Source organism: Trachurus japonicus, chromosome 14, assembly GCF_045865225.1.
Source record: "Trachurus japonicus isolate A0001 chromosome 14, Traja_1.0".
In the NCBI taxonomy this organism is placed as follows: Eukaryota; Metazoa; Chordata; class Actinopteri; order Carangiformes; family Carangidae; genus Trachurus; species Trachurus japonicus.
The window spans coordinates 2,471,521-2,497,573 of record NC_140920.1 but is presented as its reverse complement, the minus strand read 5'-3'; the positions used below and the strand labels follow the sequence as shown (position 1 = coordinate 2,497,573).

General features: G+C 42.9%; 1 protein-coding gene across 1 annotated transcript; it reads right to left on the bottom strand.

The window, feature by feature from the left end:
• Positions 1–2,132: 2,132 nt before the first annotated feature.
• Positions 2,133–6,995, bottom strand: LOC146974005 (uncharacterized). The gene is made up of 6 exons (XM_085798910.1): positions 6,928–6,995; positions 5,609–5,944; positions 4,331–4,414; positions 3,985–4,234; positions 3,271–3,504; positions 2,133–2,271 (listed from the first exon to the last, which is right to left on the bottom strand). The coding sequence occupies exons 1-6, from the start codon at positions 6,959–6,961 to the stop codon at positions 2,133–2,135; spliced, it is 1,077 nt and encodes a 358-aa protein (XP_085655036.1). The 5' UTR covers positions 6,962–6,995.
• Between the last annotated feature and the right edge of the window lie 19,058 nt (positions 6,996–26,053).

Genomic DNA, 26,053 nt, shown 5'->3' with positions numbered 1-26,053 from the left:
AAAGTGTGGAAAATAAATAAAGGTATTTGTTTTACACCATATTTTTTGGGTGTTTTAGCTCTTTTGTTTGAAACGGAAAAAGTCGCAAATTTGCTGCTATCTAAAAAAAAAAAAAAAAGCAGAAATGCACAATATTTAACATTATTTTATACTGACTTTATTTAGTTTCGCCCCATCATTCTGTTTTGATTAGGCTATGTTTTGAATTGTTGCTCCATGTGGACTGTTTGTCTTGTTTGTGGAAGAGGAATAAGAAGAAAAAAAATCCACAGTATAACAATAGTGCCTCAGCGTATTTGCCTTTTGGCCCTAATTACAATACATTTGTTTTACTGTAAATAAAACAAAAATGATTACTGGAAAATGTGAAAAAAGGGAATATTTTTGTTTAGTGGGAGGATGATGGTTATGGATCCCACCTTCAATGTGGATCTGACGATGTCTTCTCTGGAAAATTTTCTTTTACCTTGTCTGCCAAATCCAACCTTGAATTGACTTGTGTGCATGTGGTTGGTGGTCGTATGCTTTCCAGCTTTTCCAGCTCTTTGCCAAAGAGTTGACAACCTTACCTGAGCTCTATGTAGTGCTACAGGTTATAGCCTAAAGGTACAATTCTGGAATAAATGCCCTGACACAGCTTGTGACTTTTATTTTTGCTTCTTCTGCAAGCTCAACAAACAACAATAAGCCAATAGCGCCCCCTTGAGTTCTCGCCACCGTCACCGTCGACAGGGGTGGACTGGGACAAAGAATTGGCCCTGGACTTTTTAGTCCAGACCGGCCCACTATCTGCGCGCGGATATTTTGCCAACTAGCACCGTTGATGTGCATACAAACACACAAAGCTCTTAATAACACCACTACTAAACGATATACAATATACAACAAAGTAGAGGAATAGTGTGGAATAAGTTAAGTTTGGACAAGATTACATGCACATAAATGAGTCTGCATGCAATCAGAACTTTGGCTAGTTGGCTAAAGTATGGAAAACAATAGTACAATGATCTGAAAAATGGACAAACACTAATTTTATCTTAGAAAGACAGTACAGCTCAACATAATGTATAGACGACAATGAAGCATGACAAGACATGCTTGTAATTTGTGTACTGCATCATGAGTAATATGCAGAATGATGTTTTACTGTAACAGTATAATCTGTGTTTTATTAATTTGAACTGTATAATGTTAAACTGTTGAAAGGACAATAAACCATAAACACTGACTGAAAAAATATGGAAAGCATAGCCTACATATTTGTTAAGTTGTTAGATCAATGTCCTTCATGACCAAATTTGAGTGAGGTCACTTTAATAAAAGCAACTAATCAATTAATCAGGATAGTATATGAATATAGTTATTGTTTTCCAATACTTTAGCTGTAACACACCACACCATCAGAGTTATTAGCTATAGCTATTTATTATGTCAAGTAAAGTTCATAGCAACCGTTCTGGACCATTTACAGTATTTTAATGAATGTTTATCCACACCATTCTACCTGCTTAACACGGTATCACTACTGTACCTCCTTCACATGGTGGAGAGTCTTCCTCAACACTTATTTTTTCAGCCTCCTCCTGCACCATAAGGGCACTGGTAATGGGAGCTTCACTCCCTTCAGACTCACGTGAAGGACCTGCTGCTGAAGCTGCAGCATCGGTGCTTCTAGCCCAGGCCAGGCCAGGCGGCCCCTGCAGCAAACACCTGCTTAATTGTTGTACTTTCAGCAGTCTGTGCTGCTAGAGCTTTTCTTTTTCTGTTACTTTCCTCCATTTTTCCGCGCTGCCTTTGCGTTTTTTTTTTACTTTTCTTTTCCGTTTTCGTGCACTGGTGTGTTGTTTTTTCTCTCTCTCGCTCTCTCTCTCATCATGACTCCTCATCATTAAAAGTGATTGGACGAGGGGGGGGGTCTAGAACATGCGTGGGTGGGACTCCTGGGCCTCTGTAGCCTCTCATAGGGCCATTGGGCCAGGTAGACAAGCCACTGGGCCAATCGTCACCTCTCTCTGCTGTGTCTGCAGCTGAGCACTGTGGGCCGAGCCGATGCATGTCTCTCTCCTAATAGGCGAGGCATGGTGAAAAAAAAAGTTTAATAAATAAATAAAAAACGGCCGCCTATCGGCCCATTAGTGACCGGCCCACCGGGAAAACTCCCGGTACTCCCTATGGCCAATCCACCCCTGACCGTCGATCTGATAGATGTTCTCCACGGCGGAACCACACTGTTGAAGCTGCAGCGTGGACGAACCGTGGAGCTGCTGAGGCCTGAGACACAGACACAAAGAAGAGAGCGATGTCATTTCGTCTTTAATCTAAAATTAGGACAATGTTATGAAAGATTACAGACTTGTCTGAAGTCTGAAGATTAAACAGGAAGCACAAACTTATTACTTGTTTATCTGAGCTTGAGACCGACTTGAGCCATTAACCCTGAGCAACAACAGCACAGCGTCAGTGGTTTTACTTCACATGCGTCATTTTGACTCTTCACCAGTCCTAGTTTGTGAATGTCACATCAGAGAGGAAACCTCAGAAGTTTCCTTTCCTCGTCTCAGACCTCAGCCCAGCAAGCTTTTTGCTTCCTTCTGCCCCCTCTTAAACACATTTATTCTGTTGATTTTTGTTAGTGCTTTTTCTGACGTGTTTCTTTTAATTTTATATTTGTTTGTTTGTTATTTGAGATAAAATGCAAAAATAAAAAAGAAAGAAAGAAATAAAGAAAATGAAAATAACTTTCGGAACAACTGAATTCACTATTTCTCAGAAACCGTGCTACAGAGTGGTTTTGTGGTTTAGGGTCATTCGATTATACGAAGCAGTTGAGAGCGAGGATGAAGTGTGAAGATGATGACCAAGCGGTGGTGGTGACGCGGTGAAGCGTGTGAATATTTGCAAACGTGAGAGATTTGAGATTCGACTTTGCCGACTTGTCAGGACTAGTCAACGATGTTCAATCCCCATCTCCATGTCAAAACTGCTCAGACATCACTGTTTCCATAGTGACCAAGTTAGGAAGAAGTTCTAAAAGATATAAAAACTCACATTTTGTTGAGTTGCCTCCTCTTGCACTCTGTGGAGACAGACACATGATAAACATCATGAGTACGACCGGGTTATAGACAGAGCCCGTCCTCAACCTCTCAGCTGCTACCCCGCAACTCGAGAAGCAGTTGAAGATGGATGGACATGAATTACGGTCATTTTCAGCCACCAGATTTATCAACACCACACCAGTTTTACACTAAAACTCAGCAACGTACTCACCTTTCGTAAATCACATGTGACACCAGCCACACGCTGGTATTTACACCAGGATCTACACCAGATCCCACGCAGGTTTGATAGATGACGACCACTGTGACGAGCACTATCCACCAGAACACAACACACACCACAACCACCAGCACAGAGCCACTCGCCTGCTGACACAAAACACACAAAACACAGAAGTTGTGTAACAAGTGTGAACTCATTGCCAGTGTGAAGATGATGATAAAGCTGATGAAGTCAAACAGAGCAGTTGAGCACATGCATGCGCACAGTGACAAGAGACGTTGTAGAAAAGGCCTAAGGCCCTATCCACATTGGTTAATTGGTTACTATAGAAACCTAACAAATAGCTGCGGCGCACGACATCACAAATATAGAACATCTCTATATCGGTTTATCTTGTCCACACGTCAAAATAAATACGTTTTTAAAAATATTCACTTTGGCTGGAGTTTTTAAAAATCTCTGTTTTAAGCCGTTTTCAATATATTTGTGTGTGTATGGACCCCCCAAACCGGATGAAAAAAACTGTGGTAACGGTAAAAACAAAACAAACAAATGGTTGGACGGCACAGCACAACAGCAAGACGCATCACCGTGTTTGATTTGATTTGATTTATTTGTCAGTAGAAAAGAAATACAAAAAACTGACGAGGATAACATGTTGCTATGGCTACGTACTCATACGTCACGTTTGGTTGAGGATACCATCGCAGCAGACGGCAAAAGTTAAAATATTTGAACTCAGGACGGCATTGTCGCTTGCCGTTGCCATCCATGGTATTTTTTGCCATCCTCCCCCAAGTTTTACCGTTGTTCTCTCGTCCACTAGCAATGACATCCAGCTTGCCGTCTGCCGGACTTGACACAGGAAGTCTCTGATGATGTCTCACCTCGGCCTCCATGGTGCTGGTTCTGCTGGGGGACGTGAGAAGGCTCTCTGGGAAGGTCGTCTGACCTGAGGACAGGGAAATGAAAGCAGATGTTTTGTTAACGCACAAGAGTAGACCCTTAAAGAAACCAGCCTGAGGTCTGAGGTTCTCTATGTGAGTACCTGTGCTCCGTCCAGCTGTCGTCCTCTCAGTCGTCCACTCTGTCGTCGTCTTTGTGTTTGGAGCTGAAGTTGTCGTCTGTGGAGCTGAACCAGGTCAAATCAAACCAACATCAACAGATGATCATCAGAGACTCGTCCTCTCACATGTTGTTATACTGGTACAAGTGTGTTCAGGGTTTTCAGTGAAACTGACTGGGCAGACTTCACCTTCAGGATCAGAGTAAGACCAAGACTCAGAAGTCTTAGACTAAGATTTAAGACTCAGGCAGACTAAGTTTGACTAAGTCAGATTTAGACTAAGATTCTTACAGACTGAGTTTGACAAAATCAGACTCATGGTACGTTCACACCGAAACCATTGGGAGCTTCCTGGCGGGCGAAAGTCATCCATTAACAATGGATGCTGGCGTTGACAGGCGTCTGGAGTGTCGGCAGCGGCGAGCGTTGCGATGCAAGCATCACACTGCAAGCGTCCAGAGCGTCAAATGTTGAGGAGAGAAGCTCAACTTTAGGAGCATCGCCGCCGAAGCAGCAGCCAATTGCAGACCAGGATTCTCACACTGCAGTGCTGCTTGAATGTCCCACTCCTTTGGCCACTGGCTGCTAGAGCTGGCAGGTAGCGAGATGCCAGCGACCAGAGCGTCTGCAGGCGTTAAAGATGTTTTTGGTGTGAATGTACAGACGTATACTTGAGCATGGTACACTTGGTCACGCATGTGCACAAGCACGCAACGCGCTTTGGGTTCGTTCTCCATCACACTTCTGCAACCATGTCGTGTAAACAACAGTCACTTAACGATCACGTCGCACCATGCGTATGTCAACAACTAGCTAACATTGCTTTGAGTAAACTTAAAGATAACCATGACAACTGGTCAAATACTCAAAAGGCGCCGTTCTTTCTGCAGCCAGGTTGCGCGCGCATCCTCCGTGTTGGTAAACAAATAATCTCTCTATATCAATGTGATGACGTATGTGTCGGAGGGCCAGCGGGGGACAGGGGAGGGGGACATTCGTGCTTCCGCAGTACGGAACCACTGGACCTAGTGTGAGTGCACCCTCGGACAGACTGAGTTGGGTTCAGTCAGACTGAGACTCACTCTCAGACTCAGACTCAGTCTCAGGCTGCTGCATTAATGTGTTATATTTTAGCAGCTCGTTTCAGAAAATTCTCACTGTAAAGCAACAAAACACTCAAAGGTCAAAACTCACAGAGATTTCTTTCCAGTCGTTCATGTAAACTTTCCTGCACAAACTCTGATATTTTTAACATCTCACCGTCTTCAACAATCAGATCAAAGTGATGTTTGACATCATTGAATAACCCAGGTATATCCACTCTGCATCCATACCGACCAGTGTCTGTCTTTGTGAGGTTTTGTATCGTCATGGAAACGTCTCCTTCATCCAGTCGTCCCAGTAGCTGATACCTGCTGGAGACGCTGTTCACTGTTTGTCCGTCTGTGCTGATGATCTGGTTGTTGCAGCCTTTGGATGGTAAATCTCCTCGACCCCAACAAACGGACAGGATTCCATGTTTCTTACTGTCGTATCTACATGGCAGAGTGATGTCCTCACCTTCTCGACCCACAAACCTGTTGTCACTGTGACCGACTGTGGAGACAAGAAACAGGTCAAACAATAAACCAAACTATTAAAACCTCCACACTGAACAGGGTATCAAAAGAAAAGGGGGAAAAACAGTCAGACAAGAAAAGAACAAAAAACAAAACAAGCAAACAATAAAAGAAGGGGTGATAATATTAAAAGGAACAAATACACTACATAAATATACAAACAAACACACATAGAAGGCAAAAACATTGCACCTCGAGGGTGATCAGGAACATTATAAAGAAAAAATAAAGACTAAAAAGAATAAATTAAGTAAAACAAAACAGTGGTCCACTAACCGTTGCTGTGCTCACCTACGTCAGACCACTTTAGACCAAATTAGCGGCTCTGGAGAGCCCGAGCCCTGTCCTCTCCAATGTGATACAGAAAGGGGTTCCAAACATTAAAAAAAAGTTTTGTACTTCCGCCATTTAGCTTGCTTCGAGGGGAATAAGGTCCATCACACTCCTCCTAGTCTAGTGTACAATGGTGGGTGTAGTGTGTTGTGTCTTTCGATTCCTTTTGATGGGTGCGGTTGTTTAGTTCAATTGCAGCACAACTTTCCCACACAGGATGACTCAGACTGATCATATACATGTACACCACTAATCATGAGATAAAATCAAATCCACAGCATCTTGTGGGTCCATGACAGAGGGGTGAAGGCAGGGCAATGTGAAACAGTTTGTTTCAAAGGGCTTTACACAGCATAATGAAGGACACAATGTTAAATACCTTACATTTAGCCTAACCCTGACCCTAACACCACTAATATTGATATGAATATTCCTATTAACACTAGTAATAACACAAAGAGGACCATGCCAGTCCAGATGGGCAACAGGTCAAATACACCAAAATCAGCAAGAGGAGGTAAACGCTGTCAGAAAAAGCCACAAGTTTGAACCAGAAATGAAATCAAAGGAAACAGTGTAATTAATAAATACAACTGATCAGTAAATCAGTAGATAATGATGAAGTACCTGAGAGAAGAGCGAGCAGCAGTACGATCCTCATGATGAGCACTGACAGACTGTCACCACATACACGCACACACACCATACCATAACACAGCTGCTGAGAAACACAGTCACAACACACACACACACACACACCTGCCATAGACGCTGTGTTGATGATGACTCCTCCCTGACCTCCAGTCACCTTGCGCATGTGCTCCAACACAGTTTATTATGACATCACTTCATTCACAACATATTACTGTAAACAGTTGAATGATTATTATTGTCTACAGACTATTCCAGGAACCATATTTCCCCCCAAAATACACATCACATGTAAGTCAGTTTTTTAGATTTATTCAGCAGCAATATATATGTTTACTCTCTTTTCAAAAGCCTGGACTGCATAAAAGAGACAAATATAAAAGAGTATAGTAAAAACAGGCTTCTGAAACCTTTCTGACAAAATGAGATATAGACTGAGTTTAACATTTATCTGCACACAAACACTGTAGGAGCCTATAAATTAACATACTCCATTATAAAGTGAACTTAAACCCTTTTCAAAACCTGGACTCTCTGTATGTAAAAAAGGCTAACAAGGCTACATGGCTTTCCATAAAGTGTAGTACCATGGACTTTCAAGAGGTGGAGCTATAACACCACCCATAAAACACAGACACCACTCTGTGAAACAGTCAGGGAGCAGTGAATAATGTGAGATCTTCCTCAGTGAGAGCGCTGCAGCCGAGGAAAAGTAAACACTGTAACACACTGAACTACTAACTACTGTACAGAGAGCATAGGCTACAATATATTTTATCTTTTAGGTTTGAATGTTTTTTGTTTTTTTTCCAGATAAATCATTATTTCATCAGAAAAAGATCTCAGCAGTTCGTTGAGTTCAACAAGGATAACAAGTATGAATCAACAATGCAGCATTTTGCTTCAGGTACATGTATTGTGCATAGGGATTTACAGTTCTTATGAAAATACATTTTACTATAATTAAAGAAAAAAAACAATCACAAACAAATTACAAAGAAAATGTACACAGAAAAAAACTAAAAATATACTTCCTCTTCTGCATCTGGCCTCATGTTTTCACGAACATCAGCAAACCAGTCAGTTTCTGCAGCAGAGAGGTGGAAAACCACATTATCACACACAGCGACAAATGTTGTTTTTCTTGACCTTTGACCTCTCTGTATTGTGGTCCGATACAAACCATCATGGCAGAGAGCAGCATAGAGTGTAATGTTTGCAGCCTGCTGCCTAATGATGTTTCTCCCTCAGTTGTTTTCATTTTTCATGTCATTTTTATTTTTAAAATATTTTTTTTAAACATTTCATTTATTGTCAATATTTGAATATGATTTGCTTTAGATTTCAAGTGGCTGCATCAGAAATGCACAATATTTTACATTATTTTATATTGACTTTATTTAGTTTCGCCCCATCATTCTGTTTTGATTATGTTTTGAATTGTTGCTCCATGTGGACTGTTTGTCTTGTTTGTGGAAGAGGAATAAGAACAAAAAAAATCCACAGTATAACAATAGTGACTCGATGCATTTGCCTTGTGGCCCTAATTATAATACATTTGTTGAAAAGTCACTCTTCAACCACGTGAAAACCGTTTATTTCTAGGTGATGTACAGAGTTCGCTTCGACATGAGAAAAAGGTAAACAAATAGCCAAAAACATGTGGTCCTGAGCGGATGTGCTGAGGAATTAGTGTGGTCGCGAAAGAGTTAAAATCGCCTGTTTGGTTTTTGGTCATTTTCTCCAACACCACCGGCCCGATTTCAACCAAACCTTCTGCGTTGGACTCCCCTCGGACCCCCAGATGATATATCCGAGTTTGGAGAAATTTGAAGAAATTTTAATTTTTGGTCAAAAAAAAAAAAACGTAAGCCGCGCGCCTGTCGTCTTTTTAAAATCGCCTGTTTGGTTTTTGGTCTTTTTCTCCAAAACCACCAGCCCGATTTCAACCAAACCTTCTGCGTTGGACTCCCCTCGGACTCCCAGATGATATATCCCAGTTTGGAGAAACTTTAATATTTGGTCAAAAAAAAAAATGTTGGTCAAAAAATCTAACCCGCAGAGTGGCCTTTTTTTCCAAAATGGCCTGTGTGTTTTTTGTAAATTAACAGTATCACAGAATTTCAAATAAGATTCACAAAAAGAAACATTTTCACTCCCTCTCTTCTGTATCTGGCCTCATGTTTTCACCAACATCAGCAAACCAGTCAGTTTCTGCAGCAGAGTGGTGGAAAACCACATTATCACACACAACGACAAATGTTGTGTTTCTTGACCTTTGACCTCTCTGTATTGTGGTCCAATACAAACCATCATGGCAGAGAGCAGCATACAGTGTAATGTTCGCAGCCTGCTGCTAATGATGTTTCCCCCTCAGTCGTTTTCATTTTTCATGTCATTTTTATTATATATATATTCAAAACATTTCATAGCGCCCCCTGGAGTTCTCGCCTCCGTCACCGCCCCCGTCGATCTGATAGATGTTCTCCACGGCGGAGCCTCGGTGTTGGAGCTGCAGAGTGGACGAACCGTGGAGCTGCTGAGGCCTGAGACACAGACACAGAGTCACAGCTCATTAGTGATTAAAGAAGAGAGGGATGTCATTTATGATGCAGTCACATGCTCCCCTCACCCAAATAGGGCGGGTTATTTAAATCCCCCATCTTACCTGCTTGTCCCTGGCTATGCTTCTGCTGCTACTCTACTGCTGCTGCAGGGCTACAGACTGCGACCAATTTGGTTGCATATGCGACCAAAATTTAGAAGGAGAGCGATGCAGGGAGCAGAGCGGCATGTGGGAGGAGAGCGTCCTCCCGTGTTTTAGCTGGGTCGATATAAGGGAGCTTTATTTAAAAAAAATAAAAAAAGTCGAGTTCTCCTCTACTACAGCTGAACAGCTGACCTGTCACAGACTCACAGTGCACCCTTCATTAATATAAACTTCAACCTCAAAGCTCTCTGTCCTCAGACCGACCAGGTTGTCCATATTGTCCCTGATGATCACACAGGAACAACATAGAACTGCTTATGTGACAGGTTATTGAGTTTTATTAATGTTTACAGCAGGTGTTCAACAAATCAATACTTCTGTGATTGAAGTAGTTAAATATGTAATTCATATCAGAGAAACATTAAAAAACATATTATTTAAACATTTTTCATTGTGCCCCTAAAGTAGGAACTAACAAATATTAGTGTAGCGCCCTGTATAAGCAATGTTCAGCTTTTTATGTTATAGACCCTATACCAAAGGAAATTTAGGTTCTCAGGAAAATTGCCGATTATCAATTAACCATTAATCGATTGGCGGTCAACCAACTAATGATTAATGAATTAGGCCTAATTGATCATTTGCATCCCTACTCACAACCCAAAGTGACGCCATAGCGGCGTGCATTTAGTGGGACACAAAAAATTGGGTGCACCTAAATTTTGTGTTGGTGCACCTAAAAATAAAAGTTAGGCGCACCAGTGCAACTAATGCAAAAAGTTAGTCTGGAGCTCTGTGCTGCCTTGCTGCCCATGAGGTTTTGCAAACCCACCACCTCCCCAGCATCCACCTGTGGGCTCTGTCTCTTGATCCCTTAAGGGGGGTCCGCTTCATTCCCTGTAAATGTCTGGCAAAGCAGATCATTCAGGGAACGAATATGAGTCTGGCCTGACGCCAAACCTGCTGCAGCCATGCTCAAGAATATGCTGTCCATGCTGTGCTTCAGCTTGCTATGCTTACGCTCAATAAATGATTTCTTCTCATTCCAGAGTTGTCTGATTGAACGTCTTTAATGTAGAATTAGGACAATGTTATGAAACATTAAACAGGAAGAATAAACTTATTATTTGTTCATCTGAGCTTGAGACCAACTTGAGCCATTAACCCTGAGCAACAACAGGGTGTGTGGTTTTACTTCACACTTGTCTTTTTGACTCTTCACCAGTTCTAGTTTGTGACTGTTACATCAAACAGTGGAAACCTCAGATGTTTCCTTTCCTCGTCTCAGCCTCAGCTTAGCAAGCTTTTTGCCTTCTGTCCCCTTGAAGCCAACAAACAAGACTGTTCAAGATAAAATAAAGAAGTTTCTGTTTCTACCTGATACACACACACATATACGTATACTGTATATTTCTATATATCTAGGCCTCACATTGTGTTTGTGTGTTCGATCTCCACCTCTGAATGCTCAGACAGTAGCGACCAAGTTAGGAAAAAGTTCAAAAAGAAATAAAAACTCACATTTTGTTGAGTTGCCTCCTTTTGCACTCTGTGGAGACAGACACATGGTAAACATCATCAGTACGACCAGGTTATAGACAGAGCCCGTCCTCAACCTCTGTTTCACTCACCTCTAATCTGTATTGATTATTGATTTAATTCACTTTAAATCTAACATCCACCCCTAACCTAAACAACAGACCAATCTGATCTCAAGACACATCACTACATTACTTTACATTGTTGAATTATAACTGTTATGCAACATAATAATGTATACTATAAAACGGAAAGGTGATATCAGGCGATCTGATTGGTTGTTAACTGTGATATAATCAGCATACAGTACACCACAGCTACTATTCTAAAGCCTTATCACAGCATACTCCACGTCAGGCACGTATCACTGGTTAATGGTAATGGTTAACTGGTTTTACACTAAAAATCTGCAACGTACTCACCTTTTGTAAATCACATGTGACACTAGGCACACGCTGGTATTTACACCAGGATCTACACCAGATTCCACACAGGTTTGATAAATGACGACCACTGTGACGAGCACTATCCACCCGAACACACCACACACCACAACCACCAGCACAGAGCCACTCGCCTGCTGACACAAAACACACAAAACACGTAAGTTGTGTAAAGAGTGTGAAGTCAGTGTCAGTGTGAAGATGACAGGTGTTGATAAAGTCAAACAGAAGAGTTCAGCACACACACACAAACACTGACGAGAGATGTGGTAGAAAAGGCGCATGCTGTTGACACAGGAAGTCTCACCTCGGCCTCCAGGCTGCTGGTTCTGCTGGGGGACGTGAGAAGGCTCTCTGGGGAGGTTGTCTGACCTGAGGACAGGGAAATGAAAGCAGATGTTTTTAGCACCGTAATGTCACCTAACCCTGAGACTAACGCACAAGAGTAGACCCTTAAAGAAACCAATCCAAGGTCTGAGGTTCTCTATGTGTGTACCTGTGCTCCGTCCAGCTGTCGTCGCCTCTGTTGTCCTCTCTGTCGTCTCAGTCGTCCTCTCTGTGTTTGGAGCTGATGTTGTCGTCTGTGGAGCTGAACCAGGTCAAACCAACATCAACATCAGATCATCAGAGACTCGTCCTCTCACATGTGTTGTTTCATACAAGTGTGTTCAGGGTTTTCAGTGAGACAGAGTAAGACTAAGAAGCCTGGTTCACACATAAATATTTTCTAAATCTCAACAGATTTGTTTTATCTGTGAGAGACCCCACACATGAAGGTAAAAAAAACTTTGAACAACCCCCCCCCCCTCCTTGAACCACCACCTTACCGTGGTGGAGGGTTTTGATCACCCGAATGATCCAATGTTGTCCGGGGCTTAATGCCCCTGGTCGGGTCTCCCAAGACAAACAAGTCCTAGGTGACGGGTCAGACTAAGAGCGGTTCAAAGCCTCTTATGAAGAAATTAATACCAAAGAAGTTTACGTCGCCTGGACTGGCGTTACCGGGGCCCCACCCTGGAGCCAGGCCTGGGGTTGGGGCTCGTAGACGAGCGCCTGGTGGCCGGGTCTCTGCCCACGGGACCCGGCGGGGTGCAGCCCGAACGAGTGGCATGGGCCCACCTTTCCGTAGGCTCACCACCCGCAGGAAGGACCATGAGGGGCCGGTGCCGTGTGATTTGGGTGGCAGCCGTGGGCGGGGGCCCCGACGACCCAAACCCCGGACAACGACTCTGGCTTTAGGGACATGGAATGTCACCTTGCTGGGAGGGAAAGAACCTGAGCTTGTGCGGGAGGTTGAGCGGTACTGGCTAGAGATAGTCGGGCTCACCTCCATGCACAGTCTGGGCTCTGGAACCCAACTCCTGGAGAGAGACTGGACTCTCTTCCACTCTGGAGTTGCCCACGGTGAGAGGCGGCGAGCTGGTGTGGGCTTGCTCATAGCTCCCCAGCTCAGCCGCCATGTGTTGGAGTTCTCCCCGCTGAACAAGAGGTCGCTTCCCTGCGCCTTCGGGTCGGGGATAGGTCTCTCCCTGTTGTCTCGGCCTACGGGCCGAACAGCAGTGCAGAGTACCCGGCCTTCCTGGGACCCTGGGTGGGGTGCTGGAAAGTGCTCCAACCGGGGACTCCATCGTTTTGCTGGGGGACTTCAATGCCCACGTGGGCAGCGACAGTGTTACCTGGAGAGGTGTGATTGGGAGGGAGTGGTGTTTTGTTGTTGGACTTCTGTGCTAGTCACAGTTTGTCCATAACGAACACCATGTTCGAGCATAAGGGTGTCCACCAGTGCATGTGGCACCAGGACACCCGAGGCCGGAGGTCAATGATAGACTTTGTAGTCATGTCATCTGACCTCCGGCCGTATGTCAAGCGCATCGTGAGGGTCTGCTGGGAACGTCTGGCAGAATCCCCTGTCAGGGAGGTCTTCAACTCCCACCTCCAGGAGAGCTTTGACCGGATTCCGACGGAGGCTGGAGACACTGAATCCGAGTGGACCATGATCTCCACTTCCATTGTTGACGCGTCTGGTTGGCCCGGGGGACTCCTGAGGCAGCTGACGGGTACCGGCAGGCCAAGCGTGCGGGAGCTCGGGCAGTCGCGGAAGCAAAAACGCGGGTCTGGGGAAAGTTTGGAGAGGCCATTGTGGAGGACTACCGCTCGGCTTGAGGAAATTTTGACAAACCATCCGGCGCCTCAGGAGGGAGAAGCAGTGCTCCGCCAACACTGTTTACAGACTGGGGATGTTGTTGGGCGGTGGAAGGAATACTTAGAGGATCTCCTCAATACCACTGATGTGCCTTCCGTAGAGGAAGCAGAGGCAGAGGACCTCATCACCCACGCTGAAGTCACTGAGGTAGTTCGGAAGCTCCTCAGTGGCAAGGCACCTGGGGTGGATGAAATCCACCCTGAGTACCTCAATTCCCTGGATGTTGTGGGGATGTTGTGGCTGACACGCCTCTGCAGCATCGCATGGCAGTTGGGGACAGAGCCTCTGGACTGGCAGACCAGGGTGGTTTGGTTTGATTGGGGGATCACACTCCTCAGCCTCCCGGGGAAAGTGTATTCCAGAGTACTGGAGAGGAGACTCCGTCCGATAGTCAAACCTCGGATTCAGGAGGAACAATGCGGTTTTTGTCCTGGCCGTGGAGCGCCGGACCAGCTCTATACCCTCCACAGGGTGCTTGAGGGTTCGTGGGAGTTTGCCCAACCAGTCCACATGTGTTTTGTGGACTTGGAGAAAGCATTTGACCGTGTCCCTCATGGCGTTCTGTTGGAGGTGCTCCGGGAGTATGGGGTCGGAGGCCTTCTGCTGAGGGCTGTACAGTCCCTGTATGACCGGAGCAGGAGCTTGGTTCGCATTGTCGGCAATAAGTCAGACCTGTTCCAGGTGCGTGTTGGACTCCGGCAGGGCTGCCCTTTGTCACCAGTTCTGTTCATTATTTTTATGGACAGAATTTCTAGGTGCAGCCAAGGGCCGGAGGGGGCACGGTTCGGGAGCCACTTGATTTCATCTCTGCTTTTTGCAGATGATGTTGTCCTGTTGGCTCCCTCAAGCCAGGACCTCCAGCATGCACTGGGGCGGTTTGCAGCCGAGTGTGAAGCAGCTGGGATGAGAATCAGCACCTCCAAGTCCGAGGCCATGGTTCTCGACCGGAAAAAGGTGGCTTGCCCCCTCCAGGTTGGGGGAGAGTTCCTGCCTCAGGTGAAGGAGAGATAGGATGAGGAACTCGGAGTAGAGCCGCTGCTCCTCCGCATTGAGAGGAGCCAGCTGAGGTGGCTCGGGCATCTGTATCGGATGCCCCCTGGACACGAACATCAAATATAATCTGACGTCCTTTGAGCAAAGATACTTTACCACTATCAAGATACCCAATGACAAGCTGCTCCAATGATATGAAATGGTTCAGCTACACTTCCTGTCTCCTAAAGTGGGTGTAGTTACCCGTCCCCCCACATTGTGTTGTGAACTTGTGTATTGATTCATAAAAGTTGTAGTTAGATTGCATTCGATGGAAAGTCACAATCCGCGGAGTCAGTGACTCAGGTTTCACATTTCAGATGCATTTTCCAAGCAGATTTAGTTGTTTGTTTTTGGTCCGATAGTTTCCATGTCCATGACCACTGTGGGGTCACGGACGGACAGAAAGTACACTCCCACTAAAATCCAAGGACTTGGTTAAGTTTAGTAAAAAGACCAAAAGACCAGGCAGAGGCTAGACAGGCCAGATAGACAGAGAGAGTCCAGAAGTAGAGAGTCCAGATAAGTAGGAGGGAGTCACCTGCTGAGTAATGCAAATTTCCTCATATTGAAAGCCTTGTCAGAATGGTGGGGTGGTGGCATGTCTAAATGGTGGCATGTCTAAATGGTGGTATGTCGGAATGACAGCATGTAACCAGCTAAAGGGAAGAAGGAAAAAGTGAAATTTGTAAAAGAGGGCGGAAATGAGTGGAAGTGGAGCAACTAGAAGCGGCGGCTAAAGTGACGGTGAACGTGTGGAGCGGTTCATGAGACGAGTCCGGCCCGGTCCGACATCCAGGAAAGTAATTTGATTAGTGTTGGAAGTGGAGGGTTGAGTGTCCAGTAGAGCAGCAGGTCAGTGTAGACAGAGGAGGCTCCAGTGGAGTCAGAGCGACGTGAACACTAAACACTCAGACTAAGTTGGACGACGTCAGACTCAGTCTCAGGCTGCTGCATTAATGTGTTATATTTTAGCAGCTTGTTTTGGAATATTCTCATTATAAAACAATGAAACACTCAAAGGTCAAAACTCACAGAGATTTCTTTCCAGTCGTTCATGTAAACTTTCCTGCACAAACTCTGATATTTTTAACATCTCACCGTCTTCAACAATCAGATCAAAGTGATGTTTGACATCATTGAATAACCCAGGTATCTTCACTCTGCATCCATACTGTCCAGCATCTGTTTTTTTGAGGTTTTGTATCGTCATGGAAATGTCTCCTTCATCCAGTCGTCCCCGGAACTGATACCTGCTGGAAGCACTGTTCACTGTTTGTCCATCTGTGCTGATGATCTGGTTGTTGCAGATCCCAGTGTATGGTAAATATCCTCGACCCCAACAAGCTGGATGGATTCCAAGTTCCTTATTGTCGTATCTACATGGCAGAGTGATGTCCTCACCTTCTCGACCCACAAACCTGTCGTCACTGTGACCGACTGTGGAGACAAGAAACAGGTCAAACTATTAAAACCAAACTGTTAAAACTAAATTATTAGTCTCCTGTCAGATAGGTCGTTAGTTTTCTTTCTTCTGTGGTCACTCTGAATGTCTCTTTTGGTTCCTTTTCATGGGTTCAGTTGTTTTATTGAATTGCAGCACAACTTTTCCCACACAGGATGATTCAGTCTGACTCTGATACTGTACATGTATGTACACCACTGATCAAGAGATAAAATTAAACATCTTGTGGATCAGATAAAGATCCATGACAGATGTGTAAAAAACAATATTAAATAACTTATTATCACCACTAATATTGATATGAATATTCTTTTTAACATTGGTAATGACCATAACTCAAAGAGGACTATGCCAGTCCAGAGTGGCTGCAGGTCAAATACACCAAAATCAGCAAGAGCAGGTGAACAAAGTCAGAAAAAGCCACAAGACATGAACGGAAACAGTGTTTCAGTAGGGGAGACCGGGGTTGGTTGGCACACTTTTCACTCTTTGCCATAGCACTCTGGCGTCATTTATGTGAGAATATTCAAACCAGCATTAAATTAAAGGTTAAGGTGTCAGCTTTAACTAAACACATTTCAATGTCCACAGTTATATTCTAAAATCAATTTATTTATGAATAAAATCATACTGCGCACTTGTGCCAACCAGCCCCGACACAGGGTTGGTTGGCACACTTCATGGGGTTGGTTGGCACAATGTAAAAATGAATGGATGAAGCAACCAATATAATAATAAATTGGAAATTTAATTCTAATATATTCAAATTTAAGAAGATAGCATGTATATGCATGCATATATTTGCATGTATAACACTAAAACAGCGCATTTAAGGCCACGAACAAGATAACACGTACACAGAACATTAAACAGTAAACGATTCAAGCTTTTTTTTTTTTTTTAAAGAGAAAATATTCAATGAATATAGAATTTATTCTTAAATATAGCATATCACCTCTTTGTATTTTTATTTCTTTCCATCTCACTGTGTTTTAGATTTGCTGTGTGGGGTGGATGCAGATTATTTACATTAAGGCCTATATAGAATCATTGGAATTACAGTATTGGCATATGTTAGGCTTTGTGGCCCCTTTCACTGCATAAATCATGTGCTCATTTCTTCACTCAGTGCACTGAATTGTATGAAATTATGTTTAATCACATTTAATATATGTATACTGCATTTTGGGGTTGGTTTGTGTGTGCCAACCAACCCCGACATGAGTGTGCCAACCAACCCCGACCAAAACAAACCCACTTTTGTGAATATATGATGATGCCCAGGTAACGTCACTCATCAAAGACTTTCAAGTTGCATATCAAATTGAAGCTGACTCCTATCTCTACAAACTGGAAGTAACACATTTCCAATATCTTTATCCAAAGCAATTTTATAACACTTTAAGTGCGGGGGGCAATTTTTTACTTTTGGTACTAAAAAACTGATATTTTGCCCTCAGCAAAAAAGTGAGTCATTTTCAGATGTTTTAACAAACTAGATAAGTGCAGCTCAAAAAGATGATCATTTTGATGTCACATTTGTGAGTCTGTGACCAACAGGAGGCCAGAAAACAGGGGTGTGCCAACCAACCCCGGTCTCCCCTAATCAATCAATAAGACTGATCAGTAAATCAATAGATAATAGTAAAGTACCTGAGAGAAGAGCGAACAGCAGTACGATCCTCATGATGAGCACTGACAGACTGTCACCACACACACACACACACACACACACACACACACACACACACACACACACACACACACACACACACACACACACCACACCCTAAACACTAGCTGCTGCGACACTTAGAGTCACCACACAGACACATCTGTATTCTCTGCAGTAATGTTTGAGTCACCAGCTTTTAAAGACAGCAGAAACATGATGCTGTTTTTTCACACTTTGACATCAAGAAAGGAAATGTCAGGTTTTCCTGTTTCTGTCTCCTGTGTAGACATATTTGGCTTGTGGTGTTTTAAAGAAGATACTGCAGACATTAGCTTTGTTGCTTTAAAGGGCATTTCCAGTGGTAATCAATATTTACCTCAGATAAAAGGGTCATCTATGATCAGTTAATTTCATACCATCCATACTCCCAACTGCAGTGTGTAGACATTTATAATCGTTTTTGTTCAATGTTCAATAATTGGCTCCGGACTAATTTAAAAATTGTTCTGTGGTCGCATGTAATGTCCCTTTGACACATCATTTAAAATTTAGAATTAAATTAAATCAAAATTCAGACTTATCGCAGCTCCCGCATTGTTCCTTTCTGGGTCAGAAAACAAACGCCTCAGAGTCCCTCTACCGTTGTGTTCTTTTATTAATGAATACATTTTTTAATTTTTAATTTTTAATTTTAAATGAAGTGAGAGGGACAGGACAGTAATGAAGCTCAAAGCATGCTGGGAGACTACATGGCTTTCCATAAAGTGCACTACCACTGGACGTCCAACAGGTGGTGCTATAACACCACCCACAACACACACACACAGCAGTGAATCAATAAAGAAAAAGATCTCAGCACTTCATTGAGTTCACTAAATGATTGTATATTGTAACAAGAATGAATCAGAAACGCAGCATTTTTATAGGGATTTACAGTTCTTATGAAAAATACATTTTACTGTGAATAAACAAGAAAAGCAGAATCACAGAATTACAAATAAGATGCACAAAAAGAAACATTTTCACTCCCTCTCTTCTGTGTCTGGCCTCATGGTTTCACCAACATCAGCAAACCAGTCAGTTTCTGCAGCAGAGAGGTGGAAAACCACATTATCACACACAACGACATTGTTGTGTTTCTTGACCTTTGACCTCTGTGTATTGTGTGGTCCAATACATGGCAGCTCACAGTGTAGTGTTTGCTGCCTGCTGCCTAATGATGTTTCCTCCTCAGTCGTTTTCAGTGGTCATATAATTTTTCTTTTTTAAATACTTTTTAATATTTTAGTTAATAGTCTTTTTTTTATAGAGATATATTTACTGTAGAGTTTAATGTGGCTGCAGCAGAAATGCACAATGTTTTTGTTTTTCCCCTCATCACTCTGTTTTGTTTGATTGAAATAAAGGTTTGAAATGAAATGAAACATACTGTACTTTTCGGACTATAAGCCGCTACTTTTTTCCCCGTCCCGGTGTCCCAGCTCTTGTCTCTGCTGCACCGCAACCCAGACGCACTCAGTAACTCGTAATCTTTTGTTTATGACGGTTAAGACTACACAAACACACGCGCCGTAACATCGTATATGTTATGTAACGTTATCCACCGCTCCATTTATTGATTTTTCGCCGGCTTCGTTGTAAACAAATGCACATGGGCGAGAGGAGCGTAACCAAAACAGAGGAAAAGTGAGTGGACTTGCACAGTTCCCTACTGTCTTTCTGTGTAAATATCTCATGTTACAACATGAAAACCTGCAGCTTATATTCAAGTGCGGCCTATATGTGTACAAAATGTATTTTCTTTTAAAATTTAGCAGGTGCAGCTTATATTCAGGTGCGCTCAATAGTCTGAAAATTACGTTAATTCACAGTTTTCTCCACATGGACTGTGTTAAAGAGGAACTTAACTCTGCTCCCTTAGCTCCAGCTTCAGAGTCCTACTGGTTAAGACACTGAATACAAAATCCAAGATGACACTGTTAAGAACATAGTGTTACAGGGAGAATGGAGGCTCTCTGCCTTCCATAAGGGAGGGTTGTATTGTTTCCTTTAAGAGTTTTGACCAATGCTTGTTAGCAAGGCGGCCCCGGTTTGAATCCAGCATTGGACGGCCCTTTCCTGCGTGTCATTCCCACTCTCTCTGCCTCCCCATTTCCTGTCTCTCTCAACTGTGCTGTCAGATGAAGGCATGAAAAAAGCCCCGAAAAATATACTTAAAAAAAACAGAAATTGATTTTATAGCATTTAAACACAATCAAAGAAATGAAATGAAAAATACACAGTGCTACATGTATGTTGCATCTCCATGACGAAAATGGGTCTGTGGGCGTCGACTGTGTTAGAGAGAGAGAGAGAGACCTTTCTCTTTCTCTTCCCTCCTTTGTTCAATATGAAGAGAGGCTGCTGACTGTAAATATCATCATAGACGTGTCTGTTCTGATCATACAAGTCAGCAGTGTTTCATATTAATTAGAGGGGGTGAGGGGGTGAGGGGGTGAGGGGGGAGGGGGGGCAATATCTGAGAGTAATATTCTCTCTCACACACACACACACACAAAGCGACAGAAAGAGAAAGAGACATATTTTTCTGATCAGCATTTTTCTGCCCCATATTCAGCCGGAACTGCTCTGAGGCTTTATACACACATACACACACACACAGGCACACACACACACAGGCACACACACACACACACACACACACACACACCACTGAAAGCCTGTAGGAGATTTAGCTGTGACTCCAGATGACTTGGGCAGATTAAGATTTAGGGAATCAGGGACAGGTGGTGTGTGTGTGTGTGTGTGTGTGTGTGTGTGTATTCAGTGGCATTGGTTTCAGCTCTGTTAAAGGGATAGTTCAACATTTTGGCAAATTGGCCCATTGCCATAATCCCTATAGTCGTAGTAGTAGGTTTGTTACCTTTAATTGTCGGTGCAAGATGTTTTTAGAACGGCGGAGCAGAGCCGTGAGCTGCTCAGAGCAACGCTACAGAGGCTCATTATGGGATTTCTTGGTTTCCCTCATCAAACTCATCAAATACACAATCCAACAACTCCACAACGCTCTGGTGGACAAGTTGTGAGCTGCACATTCACCACGCTATGAGATAATAACACAACGTTACCACACAGAGTTGTTTTAGAGGGAAATACAGAGACTGTTGATGAAAAACTGTCCCTGAAGGCAACGTGCATCAGCTGTTTTGCATGAATTTCCCTCTAAAACAACTCTGTGTGGTAACGTTGTGTTATTATCTCATAGCGTGGTGAATGTGCAGGTCACAACTTGTCCACCAGAGCGTTGTGGAGTTGTTGGATTGTGTATTTGATGAGTTTGATGAGGGAAACCAAGAAATCCCATAATGAGCCTCCGTAGCGTAGCTCTGAGCAGCTCACGGCTCTGCTCCGCCGTTCTAAAAACAGCTTGCACCGACAATTAAAGGAAACAAACCTACTGCTATGACCTTAGGGATTATGGCAATGGGCCAATTTGCCAAAATGTTGAACTATCCCTTTAAAAGGACAGATGCTGAAGGGAGACTAGATGGAGGAACGAAGACTCTCATTGGTTGGAGTTGGAGTTAAACATCCACATAGATGTTTGTTAATCCTCATTCATTTCAAAATATAGTTAATTGGATTTCAACAACCCACCACCCCCCAAAAAAGATGTTTTATTTCTAGAATCGCTGCTGAAGGGAGAAAATAAACACACTGAGCTCTGTTCACTTGTTTACAAATCAACCAATCAGAATGAAGCACCTGCAAGAGCTGTAATTATAAAACTACAGGCCGAGAATGTGAAAGGAGGAGTGGACGCTGCTGTTACCTGACTGAGTGTGTGTGTGTGTGTGTGTGTGTCTTGTGTTGGCTGGTAAAGAGCTTAGTGAGCATGAAGCAGCTGGACAGACCTGATAACTGGCCCAGAACCTGAAAATACACACACACACACACACACGTTTAGATTTGCAGTATGTAGTCTGTATGTGAACACACAAATACACTCGTCATACATTCAGACACAGCTTTAATCAGTCACTCACACAAGCATGTACAGTATCAAGAATGTGTGTGTGTGTGGTCCAGCTGTTTTTACCTCACAATTTCTTATTCAACAAATAAATACCATAGTTTTGTTGTTGTAGTTTTTCCATTAGTTATTAAATAACTTAAGAAAACACGACTACAGATGGAAATTAGCAGGTCCGCTAAATCTGGTGCAGCCATCTTTTTATTTGTTTCTAATAATTAATGCCACTCCACATTGTCCTTCTAAATTAAATAAATTAACAAAATTTGTGCAAAGACACAAACTTGCTATAGACGTGTTTCCGGGAACAAATAAAGTGATGGACCTGGCTAAAGACTGAGGCTAATATATTATAATAATATGTGAATCATGTACCGGACTATAGAGAGCACCTGAGTATAAGCCGCACCAGCTACATTTTAAATGAAAATACACATATAGGCCGCACTTATATATAAGCTGCAGGTTTTCATGTTGTAACATGAGATATTTACACAGAAAGACAGTAGAGAACTGTGACAGTCTGCTCGCTTTTCCTCTGTTTTGGTTACGCTCCTCTCGCCCATGTGCATTTGTTTACAACGAAGCCGGCGAAAAATCGATAAATGGAGCGGTGGATAACGTTACATAACATATACGATGTTACAGCGCGTGTGTTTGTGTAGTCGTAACCGTCATAAACAAAAGATTACGGAGCGCGTTTGTGTGGCGGTGCAGAGACGAGAGCTGGGACACCGGGGCGGGGGAAAAGTAGCAGCTTATAGTCCGAAAAGTACAGTAATATTGTTATAATAAACACATTTTATTTCCCTGTTTCTTTCATGTGGTTATTTTAATTTAACTTGCATTGTTTTGATATGATTTGATTCTGTATGATCTTGGCATTGTTTTTACTTTGATATTTACAAATTTATTTATTTTTTAAATGTTGAAGTGAGTCCCTTGTGCCCTGACATTTGCTGTTAAAATGCATCCAAGGAAAACTCAATAAAAAGAATTTTGAAAGAAAGAATAAACCAACACATTTTAAAACATGACTAATTGGGAGCCGTCTCCTCTACGCAACCTTTCTTTGAAGTCCGTCACTTTTGCCTCTTCAGAAACAGCTCTGTTTGTTTTGTTTTGTTTTTCTGACATGGCAGCTGTCGGCCTCCAAATGAATTTACAGTACTGCTTCTGTAGATTCATCGGTTGCTTTCACACCAGAGCGGTTTGGTTCCACTTTAAACAGACCAGGGTTTGTTTCCTGGGAGAACGAGCGAAGCCTGGTCCGCCTGAAAACTTGGGTCTCGGTTCGCTTGCAAGTGAAGCCTGGTGTGGTTCCTATGCAGTCTGAACTCTCACTGGACCAAATGTAGGAAGTGTTGCAACACACAGTGCATCTGTGTAACGTTAGCAACACCAACACCTCGTAGTCCGTCACTCATCATATTTTCCTCCAGTGCTCTGGCTCTGGACTTGAGTAGCCACTCGGCCTTTTTTATTACAAAAGACTGGACTGTTTTATTGGCGTTTTAAAACAGTTGTTTTACCACCTTTTATAAAGAGACATTTTAATTATAAGTAAAACAACTTTCAACTCTCTGTAATTGTCGTGTGCCCTTCTTAACAAGTGGAAAATTGCTGGTACAACAGGTCCTCAAATTATTTTTGTGACATTTCAAAATTTTCAATTTTCCTTTGATTTTTAATTATTCAGAACAAAAGTGCAACTTCTTTTTTGTTGCAATTTTCGCTGTCTCCCGCAATTTAATCGTAACAAAAGTGCAACATGCACTGCAATTATTTTTAATAGCACCTTCCTTTAACCATGTGACCTTGTTCAGAAAGTTTGGTGCCCTTCAGAAACCACAGTGTGAAAACAAAAGTGAAACATGACAAATGCAGCAACGTTACAACTTTCAGCCCCCGAGTCGGACCAAGTCCTCCTGGTCAGGTGTGAAAACAAACATCACCATCACCTCCATGAACACGACGGAAAGAAAGAAACATGTTTTTATATAAATTGCCAAAGACGTCCGTCCTTCCTCCTCTGCTGCTGTGATGCTACATGATGTGAAACATCTGTTAACGATACGACACATTCTCTGTGAGTGTTTCTTTCTTTTCTTTTTTTTGTCTCTTCGTTCCTGGAAGTCGTTCCTCAGAAAGAAGCTGTTTCTCTCCCTCCACAGTCGGTATTTTGGTATTTTGCCAAAAGCAACAGGGTGAATTAACAGGCGACCTTAATCCAGACAGACGTGAGCCAGTGGATCCTGTCGTCCACAGGTTAGCTGAAGGCTAATCACTGGATTCATACTGAGAGAGAGAGAGAGAGGCGGCTTATCTGAGTCCCGAGGGAGAGGGAGAGAGATGCTAACTTATCCCAGCCACCTTGGTTTTAACAGAATAAACAGACATTCCTGTGGATTGGTTTTTCTGATCTGCTCCCATCCGGTCTGAGGGTGTTTGTCACTTCTTCACATTCATGCATTTAGCTGCCTGTTGCTACGGTGGCCCAGAGGGCTCAACTCACTGCAACTCAAGAAAACAAAAATACAAACATGCTACAAATCCAGAAAATCACAACACAACAGAAGTGTTTATTTATTGAACATGTGGGAAACAGTCAGCCAATTAGATTAGAGATTAGAGGCCTTTATTGTCACTGCATTAAAATACAATGAAATTGCAACTGCCCATCACAGTGATGGCATACATACTTAGAATCACACACATCATAAAAGCAGGAAAACAGAAAAGGGGGGGAAAACATGAGTTAAAAGAAGATAAGGAGACGAATACAACATGGCAGGTTACGTGGGTTAAAGTGCTTGTGCATGTGCTTTAAGTGGTGGTGTAGGCTATCTGGGGTGTATGGAGTAGTGGAATTACTGTGTGAGTTTGTGGGGAGAGTCTGGGTGGCTTTGGGGAAAATACTGTGCAAGAATCAAAAGAGAGAGTCAGAGACTTCTCTCCTCTGATTGGTCCTAATTGTCCCAGAAATTACACCAGGGCAGAATCTGGAGTAGTTATTGCCTGATAAAACATTAAAAATGGATCATGGTGGTTGAGTCGTCCGGCAGCAGCTCCCACAGGCTGCAGCTGTTCCTACATGAAGTATGGCTGCTGTAGTTTTTTAAATTGTATATAGCAGTGGTAGCGCAAATTGATAATGGAATAATTTTCATTCATTGTTGACATGGAGGCTGGTGTCCGAAGACCTGATGAACATGCAGCAAAAAAAGCACAACATCTCTGCAGGTGTTGGGAGGAGTGGGGAGGGAAATACCTGTGGATTACCTGTGGATTACTGGTATTTTACCTCATTGTTGTTCTTTTTTAAGTTGCCCTTTATCATCAGGCAGAGGGACTGGCGATGAAAACTAGCTTTATTAGCTAACTCGGGTGCATTTACTAGAGATGCACCGATCCGATGCCCGGATCGGATATCGGCTCCGATATTGACTAATTAGCTGGATCGGATATCGGATGAGTGAGGCCGATCCAGCTTTTCCGATCCAGTCATTTCTTTTTTATTAATATCATACACAGCAATACAGTTACAGCAATCTAGTGTTATTTATTTCTTTTTGCTGCTAATGTACACTGTTATTTGTTAATAAATAATATTAAGTACATTTATATCTGTGTTAATTTGTTACCTTTTTTTTAACAAGGCTAAATGTTTATGTCAAGCCTGATGCCTTCACTCACATGGCGAGGTATACGGTTCATTCATTCAACAGTAGCATCGGATCGGTATCGGGTATCGGCCAATACGCTCAGCCCAGGTATCGGTATCGGATTAGATCGGAAAAAACTGGATCGGTGCATCTCTAGCATTTACATTTGTTTTTTTGTTTTTTTACAATGTTTTATTAATGTACATTGTCCCTCGTCAAATAAATTAAACTGAAACTGAAAACAACGCATAACCCTAACCCATAAATTGGCATTTTGCACAGAGGGATGACGGACGTCAGGCTGTATCCATCCGATGGATATATGTACACACCAATA